The following is a 20,775-nucleotide window of genomic DNA, read 5'->3' as shown; positions in this document are numbered from 1 at the left end:
ACAGTGAAAAACACAATATCCTGGAGCACAAGGTGACATTGTCCAAACAGTACAAAATCCCTAAAATATTAAATTTGCTTTACTGTCAAATCAAAAAAAGCCTCAAGTCATAAACAGTAGAATTTTTGCTTGAAAGAATGACTTTAAGAATGAATCATTTTTGATCAATTGACTCATTGTGCTTTATTTACACACCAAAGAACTGTGTTTTTTAGTGTTCTCCGACATCCTCCATCATATCACAACCTGTAAATAAGACCCATAAAGCTTGTGCTGCTCGTGAAGTTTATTACTGTGAACACGGTGAGCATCTTCATGGACTGATGAGGTTCGTCAGGCCACAGCTGGACCGCCGATCAGAGATCTTAGTGAGTGAATCAAACTGAAAACGTAAAAGGATTCTCAAAAAAGTCAGATAATTCCCAGTGAAAACGAGGCCGTCGCTCTATGTGTAAACCGCTAACATGGACGGTGTGTTGCCAGAGCTTCAGGTGCGTTTATTAATAAAGCACCTTTCCCGATGGAGCTGTTCATCAGACATAAATCATCGTATTAATGCAGTATTATTAACTTGTCTGTTTTTGTCACTCCTGTTTTCTCCAGCTTCTCCATCAGCCCAGTGAAATACGTGTGTGTGTGTGTGTGTGTGTGTGTTGGTATAAGTAATATCATTACCTCTGCTCTGATTCCCCTGATTTGATCATCGGCAGCTCCTGGGTTTCATATTCCCGGCACTAATGCCGTAGACCATCAAAGACGGCTAAAGAAAACACTGGACGTCCCTTGTTTGTCACACATCCTGTCTGAAGATAATTCACTTTACCTGATGCACACACACACACACACACACACACACACACACACACACACACACACACACACACACACACACACACACACTCACAGAGAAAGAGAGAGAGAGAGACAGAGAGAGAGAGGCCCTTTCCTGGGTCAGATCCAATGCATCTTATTGTGATATTGGTTTAAACTTGAATTTAAAAATCGGTCATATTTGGATAAATGTTGTTATGGACGGTGGATCTCTAACTTCACTCTTATTAATTTACCCTCCTCTAAGTGTGCCGTGCAACATCCTTGCGTACAAACCAAAGGGGCGAGTCATCCGTCACCACAGTCAATAGAGGACACCTCAGAGTCTGTTATCTCACTCAGACAAACTTTTTTTTGTCTACAATCAAAGAACATTCTTTCCCTCTGACTGTGTTTGAGTTGTTTATTTAGTAACTCTGCTCCTGCTGTGTTTGAATGTGTTTGATTCTGCAGAGCGGTTATTTCATCAGCAAAACCAGAGAAGGGCGGCTGATTTGTCGTCTGCAGTTCAGCCGAGTGAATTTTAGTTTCACATAATATAAGACAATTAATCACTTTACTAAGCAAATGTTTTTCATCGCATGTTGTAAATTATAACATGAGCAAAACAATTAGGGCCGCAGTTTTTAAAAAAACATGTGGTGTTGCTCAAAACCTTTTTATCTTCATTTATCTATCAATCATTGTCCTTTTCTTCCTCTTTTCTTTTTTTTTTTTACCCAGCATAGTGCATTTCCTGTTTGGGCACCGACACGCACTTAAGACGAGTCTGTTTCATGTCATTACTTGGAAAGATGAGCCAGTAGGAACATTGTGTCAGCAGCAGATGACGGAAACAAACAGCATCTCAATATTTATGACCACAGCTGATCATTTCACACTAGCAGTGCTTTCAGGAATACATTCACATGCAAGTCATTCCAGAATTATTATTATTATTATTATTGTTATTACTCTCTGGTGTGATAACCGTACAGATTGATACATTTATGGCTTCTTTTAAAACGTTGTACTTTAAACGGTACATTGGAGGTCGGCCACTCTTCAGTATCCCAGAGATTATGTTGATGGATAGTCCAATGATTTGTGTTGTCTTTTAACATTGTGATGTTGTGATTTACACTCAAAATTACTTACTAAGTTATAAGAAATTTTTTTTTAATTTAAATTAGTGAATCATGTTTTCCAAATACCACCTATTACCTTCTGTAAGCCAACCTGACATCTCAAACACACACAAAGACAGAAATCTAAACTACATCCACAAAATGAGCAAAAATGTCTTTTTATGTCGGCCTCAATGTCAAGCAGGCTATGTTGATGTTGAACCATTTTGAAATGGACAAAACATCCACATTGCACTCTGAAAGCTGATGTCTTATCTTTTCTACCACCAACACTAAATGTTTTTCAGCTTCTGGCCCACATTATCCCTTTTTTTTTCACACCATAACATCTGCTGTTTGTTTAATTTAAGAGACACTCTTCCGTACCTAGAGACTGAACACTCGACAGTTCTGCATCTGCTGTCTTGTCTCAAACTTTTAGTTTAGACACCCTGCTGATAATCCCTTTGTGATTGACCTTCGGATGTCTTTACGAATATTTTTTTTTTTAGTTGGTAACTTGAGCGTAACGTCTGTTCACTTAACGCACACAAACCCGCGGCGCCGGTACGCCGAGGTCTGACAGCGGTGCAGCTGTAGGAAGTGATTGCACTGCTTGTTTCCTGCCCATGTTTTTAGCAGTTAGATAGCTGTGGTACAAGTGCAAAGGAAATGTAGTCGAGGTCGGCGGCAGCCTGACTACTGTATCGATGCAGCAGCACGTTGCATTGTGGAGCTTCTCGTCACGCAATGCTGCTGGAGAGTTGCAGATGCAAGGGGATATTTATCGGCAATGTGAAATGGTAATTAAGGGACATGTTTGTCATTTTTTTTGGTAAGTGGGTAGTTGTTTGTGTTGTTTTTTTTAATTGTTAAAAGTGCTGTTTAGAGAAAGTGGTCGGACTAATCTCAATCGTTGTAGATTTACTACGTCCGGCATCTAGTATGCATTTGCCCTATTTGACCTCCAGGTGTATTTTAAATGTGTATTTGATGAAAAGACGGATCATTTGTAAAAACAGCCATTCATTCTTGTGCTGATTTCTTGGTAGATAACTTAACCAACGTAACTTTCAATTGTCTGAGAGGAATGTAAGACTTTTGTTCATGTTATGTGTTGAGGTAAATCCCCGCTACAGCTGACTGCCCTAGCCGTTTTTTTTTTTATCAGCAGTTTCTCTTCATACTGGCGTCTACTTGTAGCTCTCAGGAAGCGGTTAACCTTGACTGAGGACGGTGAGAGGTCTATAACGGCTCACAAAGAAAATGGAAAAATGAGCCTGCAATCCATTCTCAGTCATTTAGATAAAAATGGAGAAATTGGCCTCCTTTTTTTCTTCGTCGTGGTACGTTTTCCCCTTTTCCTGAACCCCTTAAAGGCAACGTCTTGATGGAGCGTGTGTTTCATGCAAATGAATGGTAGAAAATTGAGCGATTATGAGAATGACATTGCTTTCATTTATGGTTTCACCTTGGTGTGAGCCGGAGCGCGTTAACAGATCTCTGATTTTATTTACGCCCGACAGAGAGGATGGAAACATGTGGTGAGAAAATAGCTGGTGTTTGTGTGGTGCTTTAAAGTCGTCCTTAACTAGGCCACCAAAATGCATCTCTGTGCACTTTTGCCGTGGTGCGTCAGAACAATCATCACTTTCGAATGTCGGTGCATCTTTCCGACGATTCATCGAAGCGTTCCGCTCCATCACACTCAACCACATTTTATGTGCTGATGTATTTATTAAAGTTCCTGCTCGTAAAAGTTTGTGGCTATATCTTTTACGAACAGTTTGCTCTCTCATCTCCTCAGGACATTTGCTGCTGCTGAAAGGATGATGGTGATGATGATGATGATGGTGATGATGGTGGGAGGAGGCCGAAGGTGCAGCCCTCGCTAGAATCCTACTTTCTCCCCCCAACTTCACCCCTCCATCCATCCACTACTGCCGTCCCTCCCCCTGCCTCGGCGCCATGGCCAACCATCTGGAGCTGATCCAGGAGCTGCAGCAGCTAGACAAAGTGCCCAGTCTGGAGAGGCTGCGGGCGGCCCAGAAGCGGCGCACCCAGCAGCTGAAGCGATGGGCCGTGTACGAGAAGGAGATGCAAAACAAGAAGCGCAAGGCGGACAAGAAGGGACGCAATGCCAACAACCTCCAGCACGCAGAGGCCAAGAGGCACGTGTCGTTCGCCGCCAGCGTGGCGCTCCTAGAGGCGTCGGCCAGGAACGATCCGGATGAAGGTATGTGGCAGTAAAGGATATTTATGACGCGGCCAAATTAGAAAATAGAAGTGCAGATTTATGTGGAAATGTGCTCGGCGTAGTGAAAACGATAAATTTCACAAGTGCTTGTAACAAATGCGACAAGCGGACACGCAACATCTTTACCACTGTAGATTTATCCTCTAGTATCGAGGCAACACACTGGGAATTTGTGCCGGGGGTTTGGTTCATGAGCTCGGAGTCGATCCCAGCACAAAGTTCAGTGACGCCACATTTGAATAATCACTCTTAATTTCAGTCTCACCTCACTACTTCAGCTGGATATCAAAATGCCAAGGTCAGGAAAGCGATTAAATGGGCCGCACACCGACAGAGCCAGTGGAAGTCTCTCAGTTCAGGCTGAATTTGTTCTGCTAGGAGACTGTTCATTGTGGAATAATGGAGTTGTCACACTGAGATGAAGTTCTGCCAGTCCTTTAATTAAAATTTCTACGGATGGTGCCTCCCTGTTTGGAGATAATAATTGTTTTCCCGCAGTACAAACAGTCACATGATGCCGTGGCGGCGCTAACAGCGTGGCGATGATCCAGGAATGATAACAGGCCGCTTATCATTTAGATACCACATCTAATTTCAACTTTAAATTAGATTGAGCTTTTCTTTTTATCATGACAAAAACAGCCCATGGCTGTTCTACTGTACGTTCCTTGCTTGTGCAAGCTGTCGCTGCAGATATGCAAAGAGCCACAAGGCCGATGTACAATAACACACACATGCACATTATCTGTGAACTTGCAGTCTCCAGCTGGAGTCGGTGGATGTCTAGGGTTTAGTTGTTGTCTTGATTGCCTGTTGGATTTTATCATATGTAACCTAAATAAAAGATCTGATAAAACCAGCAGGCGATTAAAGGATATCACTTAATTGGGTAAAAAAAAAGAAAAGGAGAAACTCTTTCCATATTAGAAAAATTAAATTGGTTATATGTTGTCGCTGATTCTGGCGCTGCCGCCTCATTAGACACAGAGAGACTTTGTCTTGTGTGAGAGATTTTGGAAATGGTTTGAAAGGGAGTTTTATTCCCAGAAAATCTGCTGAGCCAATTAGACTTTGAACCAGGACGTCGTGGCTGTTTGTGTTTATGTAAGTCTTTTAGTTTGAAAAGCCACACGAGTTGGGCAGCAACATGCAACAGCTACTCATCCACTGTCCGTTATTAACCAATACCTCCACGGATTAATATATTCTAATGTATTCAAGGACAGGCAGAATGAAATTAGGTATTATGTAAATATCGTCAAGGCATTAATATTTCCGCTAATCATGAAGCGAATGAAATGTCATTGGGCAGCGTTTTTTCCCCAGTTATGAGAGAACAGAATCAAAACACAGGAAGTGGGGCTGCACTTTCTTTTCTTTTACACATAAAACATATTTGAGCTTTTTTTTTTAACAAAGCAAAGACCCATGGAACAAAATGTTCAAGGTCATCCTGCCTTTGAGTCTTCATATTTGGTTTAAAAGTTCCTGATTTAAGCGACTGATCCAGTCTGTGGTTGGCCAAACAATATTAGGGTTTGGATATTTTGCATATTGAAACGGTCGTCTGAGTGAAGGTATTAACACTAGACTGTAGATGTGACAATATGACATTGTTTATCCCCTGACTTTTCATCTCGCACACACTGAGAGCGCCGTTTCTTTGCTTTGGTTTTCGAGCATCACAGCAAACCGGCCCGCTGCAGCGTCGTCACTTCTCCGTACTGCTGACAGCGCCCAACGTATTTGCCATCAGTGCTGTTTTAATGAGGGTGACCATGAAAGAGGCAGGGAGATGAAAAGCGAGGGAGACAGGTTGTAGTGATGCCCACACAGCTCCAGTGGCAGCTGGCCCGCTCAGGAGCCCGATAATCTCCCCTCTCGTTTCCCTCTGGTCCCACGAATACTCCATCAGGCATCGTGACTCCACACATGCTGCTCCATGCAAGGCTTCCTGTCCCAAAAATAGTATGTGACAGTGTCATTTTAAAGAAGGCGTTAAAAAATAATAGAAAACATCTAATGTCATCCTAGATAAGGGATTCATTTTCATAAATCAGCCTAATCTGCAAAGCCAGTGTGAGCGATGGAAGGTGACGGATGTGTTGAGCACTAAAAAGAAGCCATCCTCCACCAACTCCTTTTCATTTTTCATGAACGAGAAGGGAGGGAGAAGATACAACAGAGAGGGAGACTGGGATTGACTTTGACCCGAGGCTGAGTCAGACATAATAAGACGAGAGGTTGGATCTTTGATTGGTTGGATCCAGTGAGATGTTTTCCTGTGTTTTCCTTCGCTGCCTCTTCCTCTGCATCGCTGCAGTCGGAGCATCGTTGACATCGTGGGAGCACACACTGACGGATGTGTGTGGCATAAGTGTGTATTTGAGTGTGTTTGCATTCTGTTGGGTTTCCTCTCTGAACTATAGAGTCCCCCCCGTCATTATTATTTCTCCTCCTTGGACGCTGTGGGAGGGGCAGAAGACACAAGTGTGTCCTTGAGCTGAGTGTTGTGGAAATGGAGAAAGGGACAAAAAGGAAAAACAAGAGAGTGTTTTGTGGATATTTGCGGTTGCGTGTAAGTAAATTAATTTCTCGGTTTTGATAAAATAATTTAAGTGTGCTAGTCTGCTGGTAACCTGAAACTTTGATCTGAGGGGGGGTGGAAGCAGCAGGCAGGAGAGGATCGGATGGAAAGAGATGCATCCTGAGTCTATTTGTTCGCCCTCCAGCTGCCACCATCCTGAACCCTCTGCCCCCTCACTGTGATGAGGGTCGATGGCTGTGAATTATTGTGGAGCACCTCGGTGTCTCTCTGGCTATCGAGACTGATAAGTTTTCTCCTCTCCGGAGAGAAGCCATCCTGCAGAGGAGAGCAGCCATCAGGGTAAAAAAAGGACAGTTATTTGTGCACACACACACACACGCACACACACACACACACACACACACACACACACACACACACACACACACACACACACACACACACACACACACACACACACACACACACACTGTCATCTCAACAACTCTGATATCTCTGAAGGATTAAAGACTTTCTGGAAATAACAGTCTACTTATAGTGAAGTCTACAGATGTAACATCCATAAGGCACAAAAGAACTATTACGAAATGCACAATTTTTTAAAATCCCGATTTGACTTCCAAAGTCGCTCAGTGTTAATAATTAACACCATCAGCTCAAGTCGGCATAAACATTTAGTGACTCGCCTCCGACTGGCTGAAAGTGAGGGAGGGTCGATCTGAAATCCCCGACTGCTTTTTTTTCAAAGTGTCCTTGAGCAAGACGCTAAACCCCGGAGCTTCTCCGGATCGATCGCCTGACAAGCAGCGCTGATTGAGTTCGCCGCCGCCTTAAACGGCTTCACGCTTCAATGTTTCCCGTTCATTACAACCCGTTCACCAAGTGGAAGAACTACAATGAAGTGTAAACTTTTTAATAGTTTGTTCATTTTGTGAGCTAAGCAGATTTTATAATATACATAAATAACTAACAACCGATCTGTGGGATGAAGCAACCGAAACATCCACAGATCCACATCATAACACCTGGAAAGAGGCTGGAGTGGATCATTCATTTCTGTTTCCACACATCTTGAGTTATTTGAACCTATCGATCATATCTTTGCTGCTGCCGTTAGCTGACATTTCTCATGAGCATGCTAATGGTTTTTTATCGCTACATCCACCTAAATAATTAAAATATATATTGTAGAAAGTGTAAAAATGCAAGCCGTCAGTGACTCTAGTCTTCACTGAAATCATTTACGGTCCAGGTCTTAAAGATTTTACGAGAAGTGGCCCCTTGGTGTGACATTGTGCTTTACCCCTATATGAACCCAGCCTGCGTTTCACAGCTCTGCGTGTTCCCAACCCCGCAGTCTATTTATTCACCCGCTCACGTGGAAACACCCAGAACGCTAATCACCACTTGTTCCTCACTTAAAATCATAACTTGTAACGTGATGTCTAAGGGGCCATAATTTAACTCCATGTTCCATTTTTAGCCTTGTGGCTTTCTTTTGGTTCACCACCTTCTTTTCCCCTCTCCCTGCCATGTCATCACCATATAAATACAGAGGAGGAATGATTCCAGATTTCAGGATAGAAAAATAACTCCAGCAGCGAGAGTCGATTCATGGAGGGAGATTTCGCAAGTGGTTTTATCGCCTTTTTTTCTCTATCCCATCCCTCTCTCTTTCCAGTTATTTGTGTGCAAATTAGGTCTCGGAGGAGCTTTTGTATTCTTCTGCTGTCTTATTAGAGTGGTAAGGCCTTCTCCTCAGAGGCCTGAGATAGGCTTAGCTGCTCCCAGGCATATGGCGGCAACAGAGTGGCATTAAAACGACACACAGGAGCACAGCGAGGACGAGAGCAACACAAACAGAAATACATCACATCGGATGCAACTGGTTGTCAGAGAAACGTTGACCTTTGGTTAGAGGAGGAAAAGCATTGCGATACCGTGTGGCGGTTCACCTTTGCTCTTGATCTCAAATACCAGACGGGAGATTTCATCAACTCTTCTTGTGGACTTCGAGTCGGCCCTTTCGTGTCAGAGACCTGTGTCGTAAAAGAAGTCTTTTCTGAGTGATTGAACAGATACAGGAAGTCTTTCCTGCCATCACTTTCCACAATCCCTCTCTCACCTCTGCTGACAGAGAGAACCCAGAACCCTTCCTTGTTTTCACATTCATGGGTGATGTTCATTTCTTGTATAATCGTGTATTTTGTAGTATAGTTTGCACTGCATATGTACATAACTATCTTAATCTATAATATTACTACATCGTCTAATATAGTTTCGTTTTAGCCGTCACAATCCACAAAGTAACTGAAGTTGTAAAATAAATGTATTGGAGCAAAAAAGGACGATAAAAGTGAAATAAACTAACTTCTCATCGACAGGTTAGCATGTTAGCATGCTTCTGTTAGCATTTAGCTCAAAGCAACACTGCCAAAGTAGTTCAGTTCACAGAGCTGTAATCAGGAGGACGGACTCTTGTTGAATAATGTTAGTTTCATAAGAACTGGATGTGGAAACAAAATAAAAGTTTCTGTAACTGACAGTTAATAATGTCTCTGCTGTTCTCTGTTCAGGCTCCACTAAATCTCATTTCTTTATAAGAAGATACTCTTGATTTGGACGGAAGCACTCACACCTTTTGGTTAAAAGCAATTATCGTGAGTCTCTTGGGGGGGAAAAAAACGAATGGAATAATAATAATTGAACAAAATGATAAAAAAATCCCCTGATTCATGAACGGGCACGTCAAAGAAAGGGGCTTCTCTGCTGTCATTACGAGGGTAATGAGCGGAGCACTGGAACCTCATCACAGATCACAACGTTCACCTCGGACCGCGCGGCGCCTTGATGATGCCGGTCGCTCTGCATCAGGATCAGTGTTACCGCTCTCCGTGTTGGATTGCAACAATGATGCCGGACCGACTCAAAAGAGAATTGGTAAACTTCAAACAGCCTTTTTTTCCACTCGCAGTCTTAAAAGGATGGACTTTTGAACCAGATTTTTACGAGCTCGTAAAAGCTCCCCAGAAGCTCGTTACGCGTCGGTCTTTCAAATACGGCCTGAAATGAGTAAATACTATCTGATGTGAAGACCAGTTATATTATTCAGGGACTCCTTCTGGCATGCAGAGCGTTTCCTTCTATTTAATGATTAGTGATTATTGATATTGTCTGTGATTGCCCCGGGAGCTTTTAGAAAACGATGTAGACATAACGATGTAGTCGACCTTTGTCATAAACAAGGACTTTTCTAAAGCCACTGATTTATAAAGCTCAGCCCCAACAAGCGATCAGTAACAGGAGGTTGTTTATGCTACGCTAAGCTGATGTGACCTCTGACCTTTGACCACTGCGGCGTAAGCTGGCCAGTCTCTCTGGTGCATCATGTGCTGCAACTTGAATCACAACAACGGTGAGCAGCGTGTCCGTGTAGATCTCTAGAAAGGAGGAATCATGACGCCGCATGTCTGGCGGACGCTGGGAGACCAGAATGCAACGCAAGGAGGGAAAACGCAGCCACTGAGTTTTCAGGAGACACTCAATATGGCGGATGTGTCCGTCACTTTTTAGTTTCACCTTGAAACCTCTGTTATCTAACCGACCGGCCGACTAACTCATTCCTATTGTCCTTTTTGTGTGTTTTTTTTTTGTCTTTTTGTGTGTTTACTTAAGTTGCAGTGTGTTGAGCCACCACAGTCCTCATCTCTATTGTTATACACTTCAACATGATGCAGTTTTTTATGTTGAATATATATTTTTGGCATATTTCCATCATCGTGTGCATGTTTGAATTAACTGGAGCTGAAGTACATAGTTGATTATTCAATTAATCGATGGAAAGGATAGGAGTCATTTCTTGAGCGACGATGCCAAAGATGCATTGGCTCTAGCTTCCTGGAAAAAAATTAAAAGAATATATTTATATATATATATATATATATATATATATATATATATATATTCAGTTTTTCCTTTTTTTCATGATGAATGAATCAGATTGACTAATTTGCAAATTATAAGGACGATTAATCAGTAATGAAAATGATAGTAAGTTTCAGCCAAGATTAATCGGCCCACTTAATACTTGCATATGATTTCAATAATAAAGTCTGACACTATAACCGGTGGCTTTTTGACCAGTTTGCTGTGGTTCGGCCCGGACGTGCACTGAGATCTCACACTCAAATCTCAATTAAATCTATCAAGCAAACATTCTGCATCTGCTGCGTTTTAATCCACTGACGTCGTGTGACGCCAGGCGGCTCCTTCTGGATGTTTTATTCATTCAGTCGGACTGAAGAAAAGTGCCAACATTTTCCCGTCTTTCCTGGTGACAAAATGAAGCTGCTTCAGGCCAAATCAAGGCTCCTTCACCACCTGCTCTTTTTTTTTTTTTGCTTCTTGTGCGATCCTCATTGATTTCTCAGCAGTTGATTGCTGAAGTTTGATTTTGCACTTCATGCTCCCAAGCAGGGTGGCGACAATCACTGTGGAGAGTCTCAGATCAGATGTATCCTGGCGTGGGCAGCATCTAACGAATGCATCTGTGATTAGAGACTATTCTTACTCTCCTGACATCGGGGATTTTTAAGAAACTGTGTTTTCCTAACGGGCTGTGATTCTCAGCGTTGCTGCTGTTGCTCTTGATTTCCCCCCCTCTTGCCCAGCCTGTCTATGGGCGTTGCTGTGCTGCCTGGCACACACTGGCACTGCTGTCCTCCCCGCCGCCGTGCTAGTTCACGTGCCTCCGCCAGGCCAGACGGGATTGACTCATCCTGGTCATGTAACATCATTTGGGATTAAAAATTCATGAAAATACAAAAAGTGGAAGCGGTGTGATTGGTTGAACATGGTGCGGAGTGTGAATGTTTGTGATACCGTGTCAGGGGTTCGCTGTAGCTGAGCGGGATGCACTGGGCCGTGGAATTATCCAGATTTTTGGCTTATTTAGTTTCATAATTGAACACGTTTCTTGGCCGTGTAACTGTCACACAACAACCGGCGGTCATTTATTAAACTTAAGCACTTGGCTCTGACTATCTCTGCTTCATTATGTTCTCTAGTTTCAACACAGCCCTGGTTTTCTTCTTTTCATGCCCATTGCTTTTTTTCCCTGCATCTTTTCAAACAAAGCCACACTGTTGAATATTATTATTATAATTCATTGTGTGAACTGTGCTGCACTAAGCGGTAGTCTGAGCTCTCTGACACCTCCACCCTCATCAGTTAATATCCTGGGAGAGCCCCGGCTCTCAAGTCAACTCCTATTTCCATGGTAACTGAGGCAGACGTGGCAAGGTCCAGGCAGCCATGGCCCGGGGCTACTCGGCTACTCGGCTGCAAAGCTGCAAATTAAGCATCGTCTTTGCTGCTGCTGCTGAGGGATGGCATGTGGGAGAGGGTCGGATGTGGTTGTGGCTGCAGGGCTAACTCGCCCTCAGGTGAAACCGCCATGTCATAGTCAAAGGATATTGACTTTTTTTTGCATTGTATCAAGGAATAAATATGAAGGATAAGAACTCCTTTTAAGGATATAAAAGAAAAATGAATGGGGGGGTAGCTTAGTATTGACATTTCAGATAATGATTGGAAAATCAAGTTGTTGTTCTTTATTACATGCAGGGTGAACACTAAGTCGTAAGTTAGATGTCGGAAATGTTGGGAGTGTGAATGTTTCGATTGTCGATTACTTCTACTTTTTTGGAAGTGTCACAAAATAACTGCGTTTTGGAAAATAGTCGAAATAATAATAGAATTTAAGGTGCCTGGGAAATATTAATACCATTAATACTATTAGTATTTGAGGACTCTACTATCAAGAAAAACAACACCAAGTCACGAATCACTGTAACCATGATGAAGAAGGCCACTTTGTGCGTAATCTTAACCAAACCTGAACAATGCTGCCTTTGTTTTTCTGTTTTGGACATTTTGGGGGGATTTTTGTCACTAATTTTGGAAGACTTATCTATTATGAGGAGCAACTGTAGCAGCTGTCGAAGAATTATCTAAATGGAAAAGAGGGACAAAAAGCACAAATGGGAGAAAAACACAAGAAATATTGACATATAACGATGTAAAATGACGACGCTGCAAATGAGCTGCCATCAAAAATGAATGAATTTAACTGACATGATATGAAGTTGAAACTGTAGAAACAACCATAACCGTGTATATCACTCAAATGCTCAGTGAAATATTAATAATGTCCGGGAGGGAACCGGCTGCACCACGTCCTTATCAGTGTCTGTATAATAAGCCCACCTGCCTGAACGCCGGCCTGCCAAAGTTGTTGAAGTGGCAGTCAGTCTTGATCCACTGCTGCCAAATCCCCCCCAGATTGCCTGTTCAGCACCCTGCTGCTCCGCCACTCTTTCTAAAACCTCCTCACATCTTCCCCGTCTCTCCACCTGCACACCTCCCCTACTTACAGTGAATGAAAAGCCCTCCACCATATAGCAAATCCTGCAATAGGATTCTGGATTATCCAACAAGGATTAGAGCCCCAGAGGAACCAAACCCAGGCAGAGTGTTTTCATTACAACACTTGGATTGATAATGTTTAACCCCAGAGCAGCGCTTTTCAGCTACAATGTTCAGGGGGTTTTCAGAAATATAAGAGACCGGGACCTACTTTTGTTTTCTTTTTGCTAATTTATGTTTATTGGGTGCAATTTCTGACATAGACATCCAGACTTCTACTACTCCACATATTTTCATTAAAAAAAATAAGATAAAGCTTTTAGGGATACTGACAAATATTGTCACTTAAAAAGGTTTTCCTGCAATTCTGCTCCCTTTGGATTAAACGGCCACCTGCACTCGTCTTGATGAGTTAGATTGAGGCGTCTACGAAAAACCAAGTGTGCATCAAGAATGGCTTATTGCCAGAAAGTTTCTGAGTGCCAGAGAAACAGCGTGCACGTAACCATAGTAACTCACTCTCACTCCTGCAGGTAGGGGTAGAGGTAGAGATGCCGACTACAATGATCGGCATGCATGCAAATGAATTACAATATAATAGATTTGTGTATAATTCTCACTTTCACCCTGATGGTCTGAATGACTTGCTGGCGCTGTTCTGTCGATGTCAGTGTGACGGATCAGCGGTGTAGAAAAGCCTATTTTCACGCCGCGACGTTATCAGTTGTGCATTTGTTCGTCACTGCGTGAGAAAATAGGGGGATTCATTGTGACAAAATGTCTGTTATTTGCAGGATTTTTGTTCCTTCGGGTTAAACATTTAATTTAATTTGGCGGGCCGGTCGGACTTGATTTGGCCCGGAGGCCGCCAGTTGAATGCACTTGCCCCAGAGCCACAGTGAATAACCTTTTTTAATTGTATCTGGTAAAACTCCAGGAACGTCTTTGGACTGCAGGGGGATGAATTTAAAGTAGAGAGAGAGTACATTTAAACTTTGTTTGAAATAACCTGAAAAAGCTTCCCTGAAGGAAAGTGATTTGACGAATACCGTGGTAATGAATGGACATGTATAAAATGGGATTGAGACCTTGGCGGAAGTGAAAATATGTAATACTTTTGTTACTTGGAAACTAAGTCTCAATAGATTTGATAAGGGATGTAATCTCATGGTCAGAGAGCAGATTAAATACTAGGTTCACGCAGATAAAATGCCAATAATAACCTCGACCCGACTCCCTGCCATCTTTATCAGTTATTACTAGAGCCATGAATTACAAATGGGGGCAGAGCAGTGGAGCTGAGCTGGGATGAACAAAACGCTGTGGCAGCCTGATGTTGTCAATCACGGCCAAGAACGGAGCCTTCCTCTACATTATAGAGCCTCAGATGCCTTCAGTGGAACGACAGTTTTCTAAACGGCAAAATAAGCTCCTGAGAATTGATTGATTTTTGTTTTTCTAGATGCTTATTTCTTAGTTTCTATACTGACTTCAGTAAAATCCGAGCCAAGCACCTGGTGGCCATTAGAGGAACTGCATTTGAAGACATTTTGGCTAATCTAACGTTGCACTTTTAATGAATGGCAAATAAAACACATGATGCCTTCATTACCCACAATGCAACTCGACTACGGAGGTGGAGATCAGTGTTATGCTAGCAGCTGCTAATGTAGCCTCAAGCAGAGATGAAGAGGTTTGAAGAGGCTCACTCCTTTCTTGCTCCAAACCCGCAATTTGTTTTTCTGTTTCAAGCTCGTAGCTTTCAGCCTGAACTGTAGCTGCTTGTGACTCTCCTTCTGCAGCCATAAAAGACTTTATACTGCCTTCCCCCTGCATATTATGCAGTAGTACTCTGCAGTGTTCTTGGGTTTGAGCTTCATGTTTAATTTGTGATTAAAAAGGTTTCTCCCCGGCAGACTTTTAGTCTCTCTTTCACTTTAACCAGTGGAGTCCTGCAATCTTAACACATTTTTATATACAAACTCAGGCTAATTGGATGTAATACTTTTTACTCCTGTAGATCGAAAGCATGACTTGAACATTACTTTTGGATTATATTATATATCAATAAATTAATATGAAATAAAAGCTGCAATTATGAGAGCTAATGTGGTTTATTAGGGCAGCTTGGCTTCAGGTTTGGAAGATTCCTAGAGAGGGGAAGAGGATTAATTGAAACCACGTGATTTTAAGTCACACTAGTACAACCCTTCAAGTACAACCTATGATCGCTGTAGACCTGCAGTCTTGTCTATACAGGCAATCGCAGTGTCTTTGTTTATCATTGAATGAGACGGGGAATGAGCTTATTCTGTTGATTAAAAGCCACTGTTGATGTTTGGCTTAATTAGATTGAATATACATTAACGGCTCCGCCTCGAAGCTTGAGAGGATCCCAGACAGCGTTGGCAGTGTTGAGTGGAAATAAGCTGTAGAATTGTTTGAGTTGTGAGTTTATAGACGTGGGAGTTAATCTGACTTATATCATCATGTTTCTACGAAGAGCCAGCTTTAGTTGAACTGCGAGACGACACCGGGGATTTTCAGCGAGCCACCTTAACCATTTGTCCGTTCATTGGATTATTAAGAGTGCTTTGACTCCGTCTTCGAGAGCGAGTTCCAATCATCTTTTCCAAATCGAAAACCCGAGACCCACTGAGCAGGTTATGTTTATTCTATTTCACCGTTAATTTGTTCCCGGTGACCCAGAGAACACCTGCTGCATCCCAACACGCAGCGTGTTGTCTTCCAGTCGCCTGCCCTGCTCTGCCATGAGCTGCATCTGTTACATACAATTAAAGTCCTTTTTTAACAGCTCATCATGCGGAGGATAATTCTAATTCTATAAATAATTATATCGCACGGTGGAATGCTAATTATATCAATGCTCTTCTCTCCTGACGTCCTACTAAAACCAATGTCATTTAGCTGCTACTTATGGACGAGTGGCCTACTTTCTGCTCGGCCGACGGGGAAACAGAGAAGGCTACCTTGCCTGAAGAGCGCTCGCAGCGTAATTATATTATTTTCTACAAATTGGTACGTTTGGGGGCTATTTGACTGTTTAAGATTAAAGTATTATCGGCCTTTTTCCATTTGCAGGGAGTTTGTGAACAACGATTATATCCACAGTCGGTGCCTGGCGACAGTCATTAATGCTGGCAATATTTTGATCAATTACCTCAGTATTGCCAGCAGAATGAGAAACAGTGGCCTTGAGGTCATTTGTCCAATGAGTCCAATTGTAATCACACAAGCTGTAAGTCATCAAGCAGGAATTTGGTTAAGGATCATTAACTTACAGCAAGTACTGTACATATGATGTATTAGTTAATACATTTTAAGCCAATTTTCTTGTCATTATTTTTCAGACCTAATTCAGATATTTATGATTAAATATGCTGAGCGTTCACTCAGCTCGTTAAATAATTTACAATTCAATTCCTGCAGCCAGAATTACCTCAGATATACTGATATCTGAGCAAAAAATAATTGCTTTGATTATTTGGACAGAATTGTACGGCCATTCATTTATCATAATAAAAAGAAAGATTTCATGTAATGTCCCTACATTTCCGGCACTGACTGAATCGATGCTAATGTTACAAGCTAGGCTAACTAGCTTCTACTGTCTAATTGGGCAAAACAAAAGGTTGACTATGTGAAGGAGGCTTTAGTTGCTTATGTTAATAGAACACCACAACTATTGACAGTGCTTTTCCTTTTAACATCGGCTCTTATGTTAAGTGAATGATGACAAAACTATATATATATTAAAAAAATAGCTTTATCCTCTTTTGAAATGTGAAAAAATATTCACCGTGAGGAGAATTAAATATGTGTTTTAATTATCCGTGACTCGTGTACAACCTTTGTCTCGGTGTTTAATGGGACCCGTGTTGAAGATGTTTTTCGGTGCACAGAAGGCTGTCAGTGTTGCCTGCATTACAATCGGAGCCCTCTCTGGTGTATCACTGCTTCAGAGGGATTATAAACCACAGTGACATTTTAGGTGTGTTACATAAACCATTCTCTCGTAGGTATCGGCTATTTGTGAGATTTAAGGGATTCCGTGGCAGACATTACTGCTGCACAACAAATATTTGTCTCTTCAGGACGGTAAAGAGAGAGACATTCTGAGAGAGAGAAAGTCAATTCCCCACTTGGACTTTTTCTGCGTGACACAGCATCTCTTCATAACTATCTTCCCTTTATCCTCACTTCACCGGCCGGTCCTCCTTATCAGTAATGGCTGGCCGTGAGATGTGATCCAGAGGGATCCGTGTGAGTCAGCATCCTGATCTAAAGCCTGACGGGAACATCCAATGCTGCTAACTGTGCTGTACAACATATAACCAATTTGTCAACATCCGCTCCAGCAATACTACTACTATACTGCGATGTGCTCGGGATTTCCCGAACAGGAATAGCAGCCTCATAAAATACGAGTCCTGGAATGAACCCTGAAAGATCCCCATTTGTGTAGCTGCGGAGATGGAAGGTTATAGTACGTGCACAAGTGCCTCAATTCCACGACGTGAGCTGATATGATTCATGAGCACCCGTCTTATTACGTGATGGATGACAGCACAGGACCGGGCTTTTAAAGGACAATTTAAAATTCAATCTCTGAAGTTCTCACGGCGGTTCAGTTTTATTCGGTTCAACTCGGTGGAAATCTAAAGAGCGTTGAGATGATAATAAACGTAAAGTGCAACATTTACGGCCACGTTAACAGACATTGCATGTAAAGCAGAGAACGTTGATGCTGATCCATTACCACGGATGATGAGGGGGATTATTTGGTACTTTCCGTCTAATTAGGAGAGCAAGATCCTGATTACAAGGCAATAACTGCAACATCTGGATCGGGGAACATTCCCTTTGCAATTAATGTTTAATCATTGTGTTTGTAAAAACCAGGTTGACTCCGAAATCCAATCAAGGAGCCTAAAATTCTGCAGGTGCGAGGTGAAGATTGCATTTGTAACATGAATCATAATACAATCTGCATGTTAAGATTGCAGCGACAAGAGCTTTTTAAATTTGTTTTTCCTCCTCTGACTCACTGGTCTCTTCTCCGTAGCGACGGAGGCCAGAATTTAGAGCCAGCCGCTGCATCAAACTGAAAGAAAGGTTCATTCTCACAAACAAGGATGAAATAATTAGAGCGTGTGTCACATTAATCCAGGAGAGTCCTGTGTGTTTATCTAAATAACATTGAGGAAATAAGACATGAAATTGAAACTCAAAGTGAGGAGAACTATTGAAAACGGGCCATCAAGCAGAGCCTCCTGGAAAAAAAGCAGTACTACTTCAGTACCCTTTTTTTTTTTAACCATATCCTGATGTGTAAAAGGAAGTCAAGCAATTTCATGCACGGTGGCAAACTTTCCAAGAATGTTAAACCACGAAGAGTAAATCGAATGATCAGAAACACTGAGTTATAATACGCTCAAAGACGGTTCCTTCCAGGAAACCCCATCCAAACCGTAAAATCCCCACTCAAATCATCACATTAACGCGTTATATGTGCACTGCAGTGAAGAGGATATTCATGAACTGGTTGGCTGTTTTTATCAATAATCAGAGTTCAGGAAACATATGACCTAAATACCTCAAAGTTTATTCACTTGAGATTTGTTTCCATCGCCAACACACACACACACACACACACACACACGGTATTGTGGAGGCACAGTGAGATAACAGGAAGGAAGGGTGGGTTTCTCTTCCTGCGCTGGTGTTTGTTGATGTATCTTTTATCTTCTGGGAAGCATCTCGTCCAGCTCCATCTCCTCCCTCCATGGGAAGTCATGAGACCTGCCCAGGAAGACGTGCATGAGACGTCTGAGCCGCTGCGTAACCAGCTTTTTCTGCGTGCAGATAATGATCACGGTGACCCTTCGATGTACTGGATTGCTTTTTAAAGATTTCTGTGTTTGCTCTGCCCCGTTGGCTGCTGCCACACACAGATAGGAATCACATTCATGCTTTGTGTCGCCTCCTTCAATGCTATTTTACTTTCTCCTCTGCATCTCTTTGTACCCATGTATCCATCTGTGTGATGTAGAACAACTTTTTTTTTTTATCGCCGGCACTTCCCTGTCAGGGTTTGTCTGATTTATTCTCTAAGATCCTTTTCCCTTTTTACCATGAAACTCCTTCGCCACGGGGTGAGATAAAAGTAAAAGAAGTTGCACATTTTCAAGTAGCGCTGGTCATAAAGTCTGCTGTCACAGACGTGCAGGATCAAAATTACACAACCTGTTCATGAAAAGGGACTTTTAACTTTGAAGTCACTACATCAATACTGCAAATACTGCTACAAAGGTGGGAGCTTTACACAAGTTCTCGATTAGTCGATCAATTAAACAGATTAATTGTTGAATTTCTAGGACATTTTGCACCGACTTCAATGTAAACTGCAAAGCGGTGTTCGTTCTACTTGAAATTTCAAATGCATTCGCAAAATATAACCTGAAAAGGCATTTTATTTCCTCACTGACCTGAGAAGGAACTGAATCTTGGCTAGATCATCTAAGAAAACGATGATATGTCCGCTCGCTCTTTCTCCATTTTAAGGTAATAAGGCACAAATAAAGAACACTGCATGTGAGGTTTTTTCAGCAGAGAGAATTTGATTCTCAATTTGCCTCAGCATTGATGATTTGTATGCGTCGCTGCGTGCTTCGCTGTGTGACGTGATAAAGGAGGCAAGCATCGCTGCACTCTTACACTGTAATACACACACCTTTATATACACCACGCTCACATTGTCACCGCATAGGAAAGGAAAGGCTTTTTGAATTTCATGAGCACTTTATTGAACATTGTTCAGACAGACGGAAAATTTAAAACAAAAAACGAATATTTTACCCAGACATGGAAAAAATATATATATCGAATGACAAAACACGAAATAAAATATGCATTAGAGGAACCAAAACAAAGCTACGGCAACATTCATTAATGTTAAACGAGCCGTCTCTCCGCCTTTCTCCTCCAGCTGTTTAAACGTCTTGCCCTTTTCCTTCACATCTTTCTCATCTTTCTCATCTTCCGATGCATCACACATCACGACTCAAATCTATTTCATCTCAACGATTGCTTCAGCGCACACACATGGAAAGCAATTCACCTTAATGCATATATTTCGGTGCATGCCTGCCTCAGAAGCAATGCAATATCAAGCGGTTTTTTGGTGGCGGTAAATGTGTCTGCCGGCATGTGCGTCTGCTTTCCAGCACATCATGTTTCCGAAAATGTATAATTTCCAGCCTGAAGAGCATCCGACTTCTGCCTCAGATGAACGCCATTAGACACAACTGTCGTCTTTTCCAGACTCTGTGAAAACGGAGAGTCTCTATTTATTGCTTTAGGCGTTGAATCTATACACACAAATCCAAACACACATGGGGGGGGGGGGGGGGGGGCTCCCACGTAAAGGAGAAGTAACATGAAAACCGTAACATCTTTAGAGTAAGCCCACTCATCATAAGTGCCGCCCAGCTTTGTGTACATTATGTACCGGCAGGCAGTGTTTCATTGAGATGAATAGCTGTGTGTCGTGCGGGGGAAGTGAGCGGTGACAGGCCGGTGTTTAT

At 42.2% G+C, this 20,775-nt stretch overlaps 1 protein-coding gene across 1 annotated transcript in view; it reads left to right on the top strand.

The window, feature by feature from the left end:
* The window catches only part of ppp1r16b (protein phosphatase 1, regulatory subunit 16B), a 67,803-nt gene that overhangs the window by 20,082 nt on the left and 26,946 nt on the right, over positions 1-20,775 (top strand). The window contains exon 2 of the mRNA XM_084023499.1: positions 3,745-4,173. Coding sequence (XP_083879625.1) covers positions 3,906-4,173 — 268 coding nt within the window. The 5' untranslated portion in view covers positions 3,745-3,905. The remainder of the gene's footprint in view (positions 1-3,744; positions 4,174-20,775) is intronic.

The sequence above is a fragment of the Eutrigla gurnardus genome, assembly GCF_963514095.1.
Source record: "Eutrigla gurnardus genome assembly, chromosome: 2".
Taxonomy (NCBI): domain Eukaryota; kingdom Metazoa; phylum Chordata; class Actinopteri; order Perciformes; family Triglidae; genus Eutrigla; species Eutrigla gurnardus.
The sequence above is the reverse complement of the archived record's forward strand: the minus strand, read 5'-3'. Positions and strand labels throughout refer to the sequence as shown.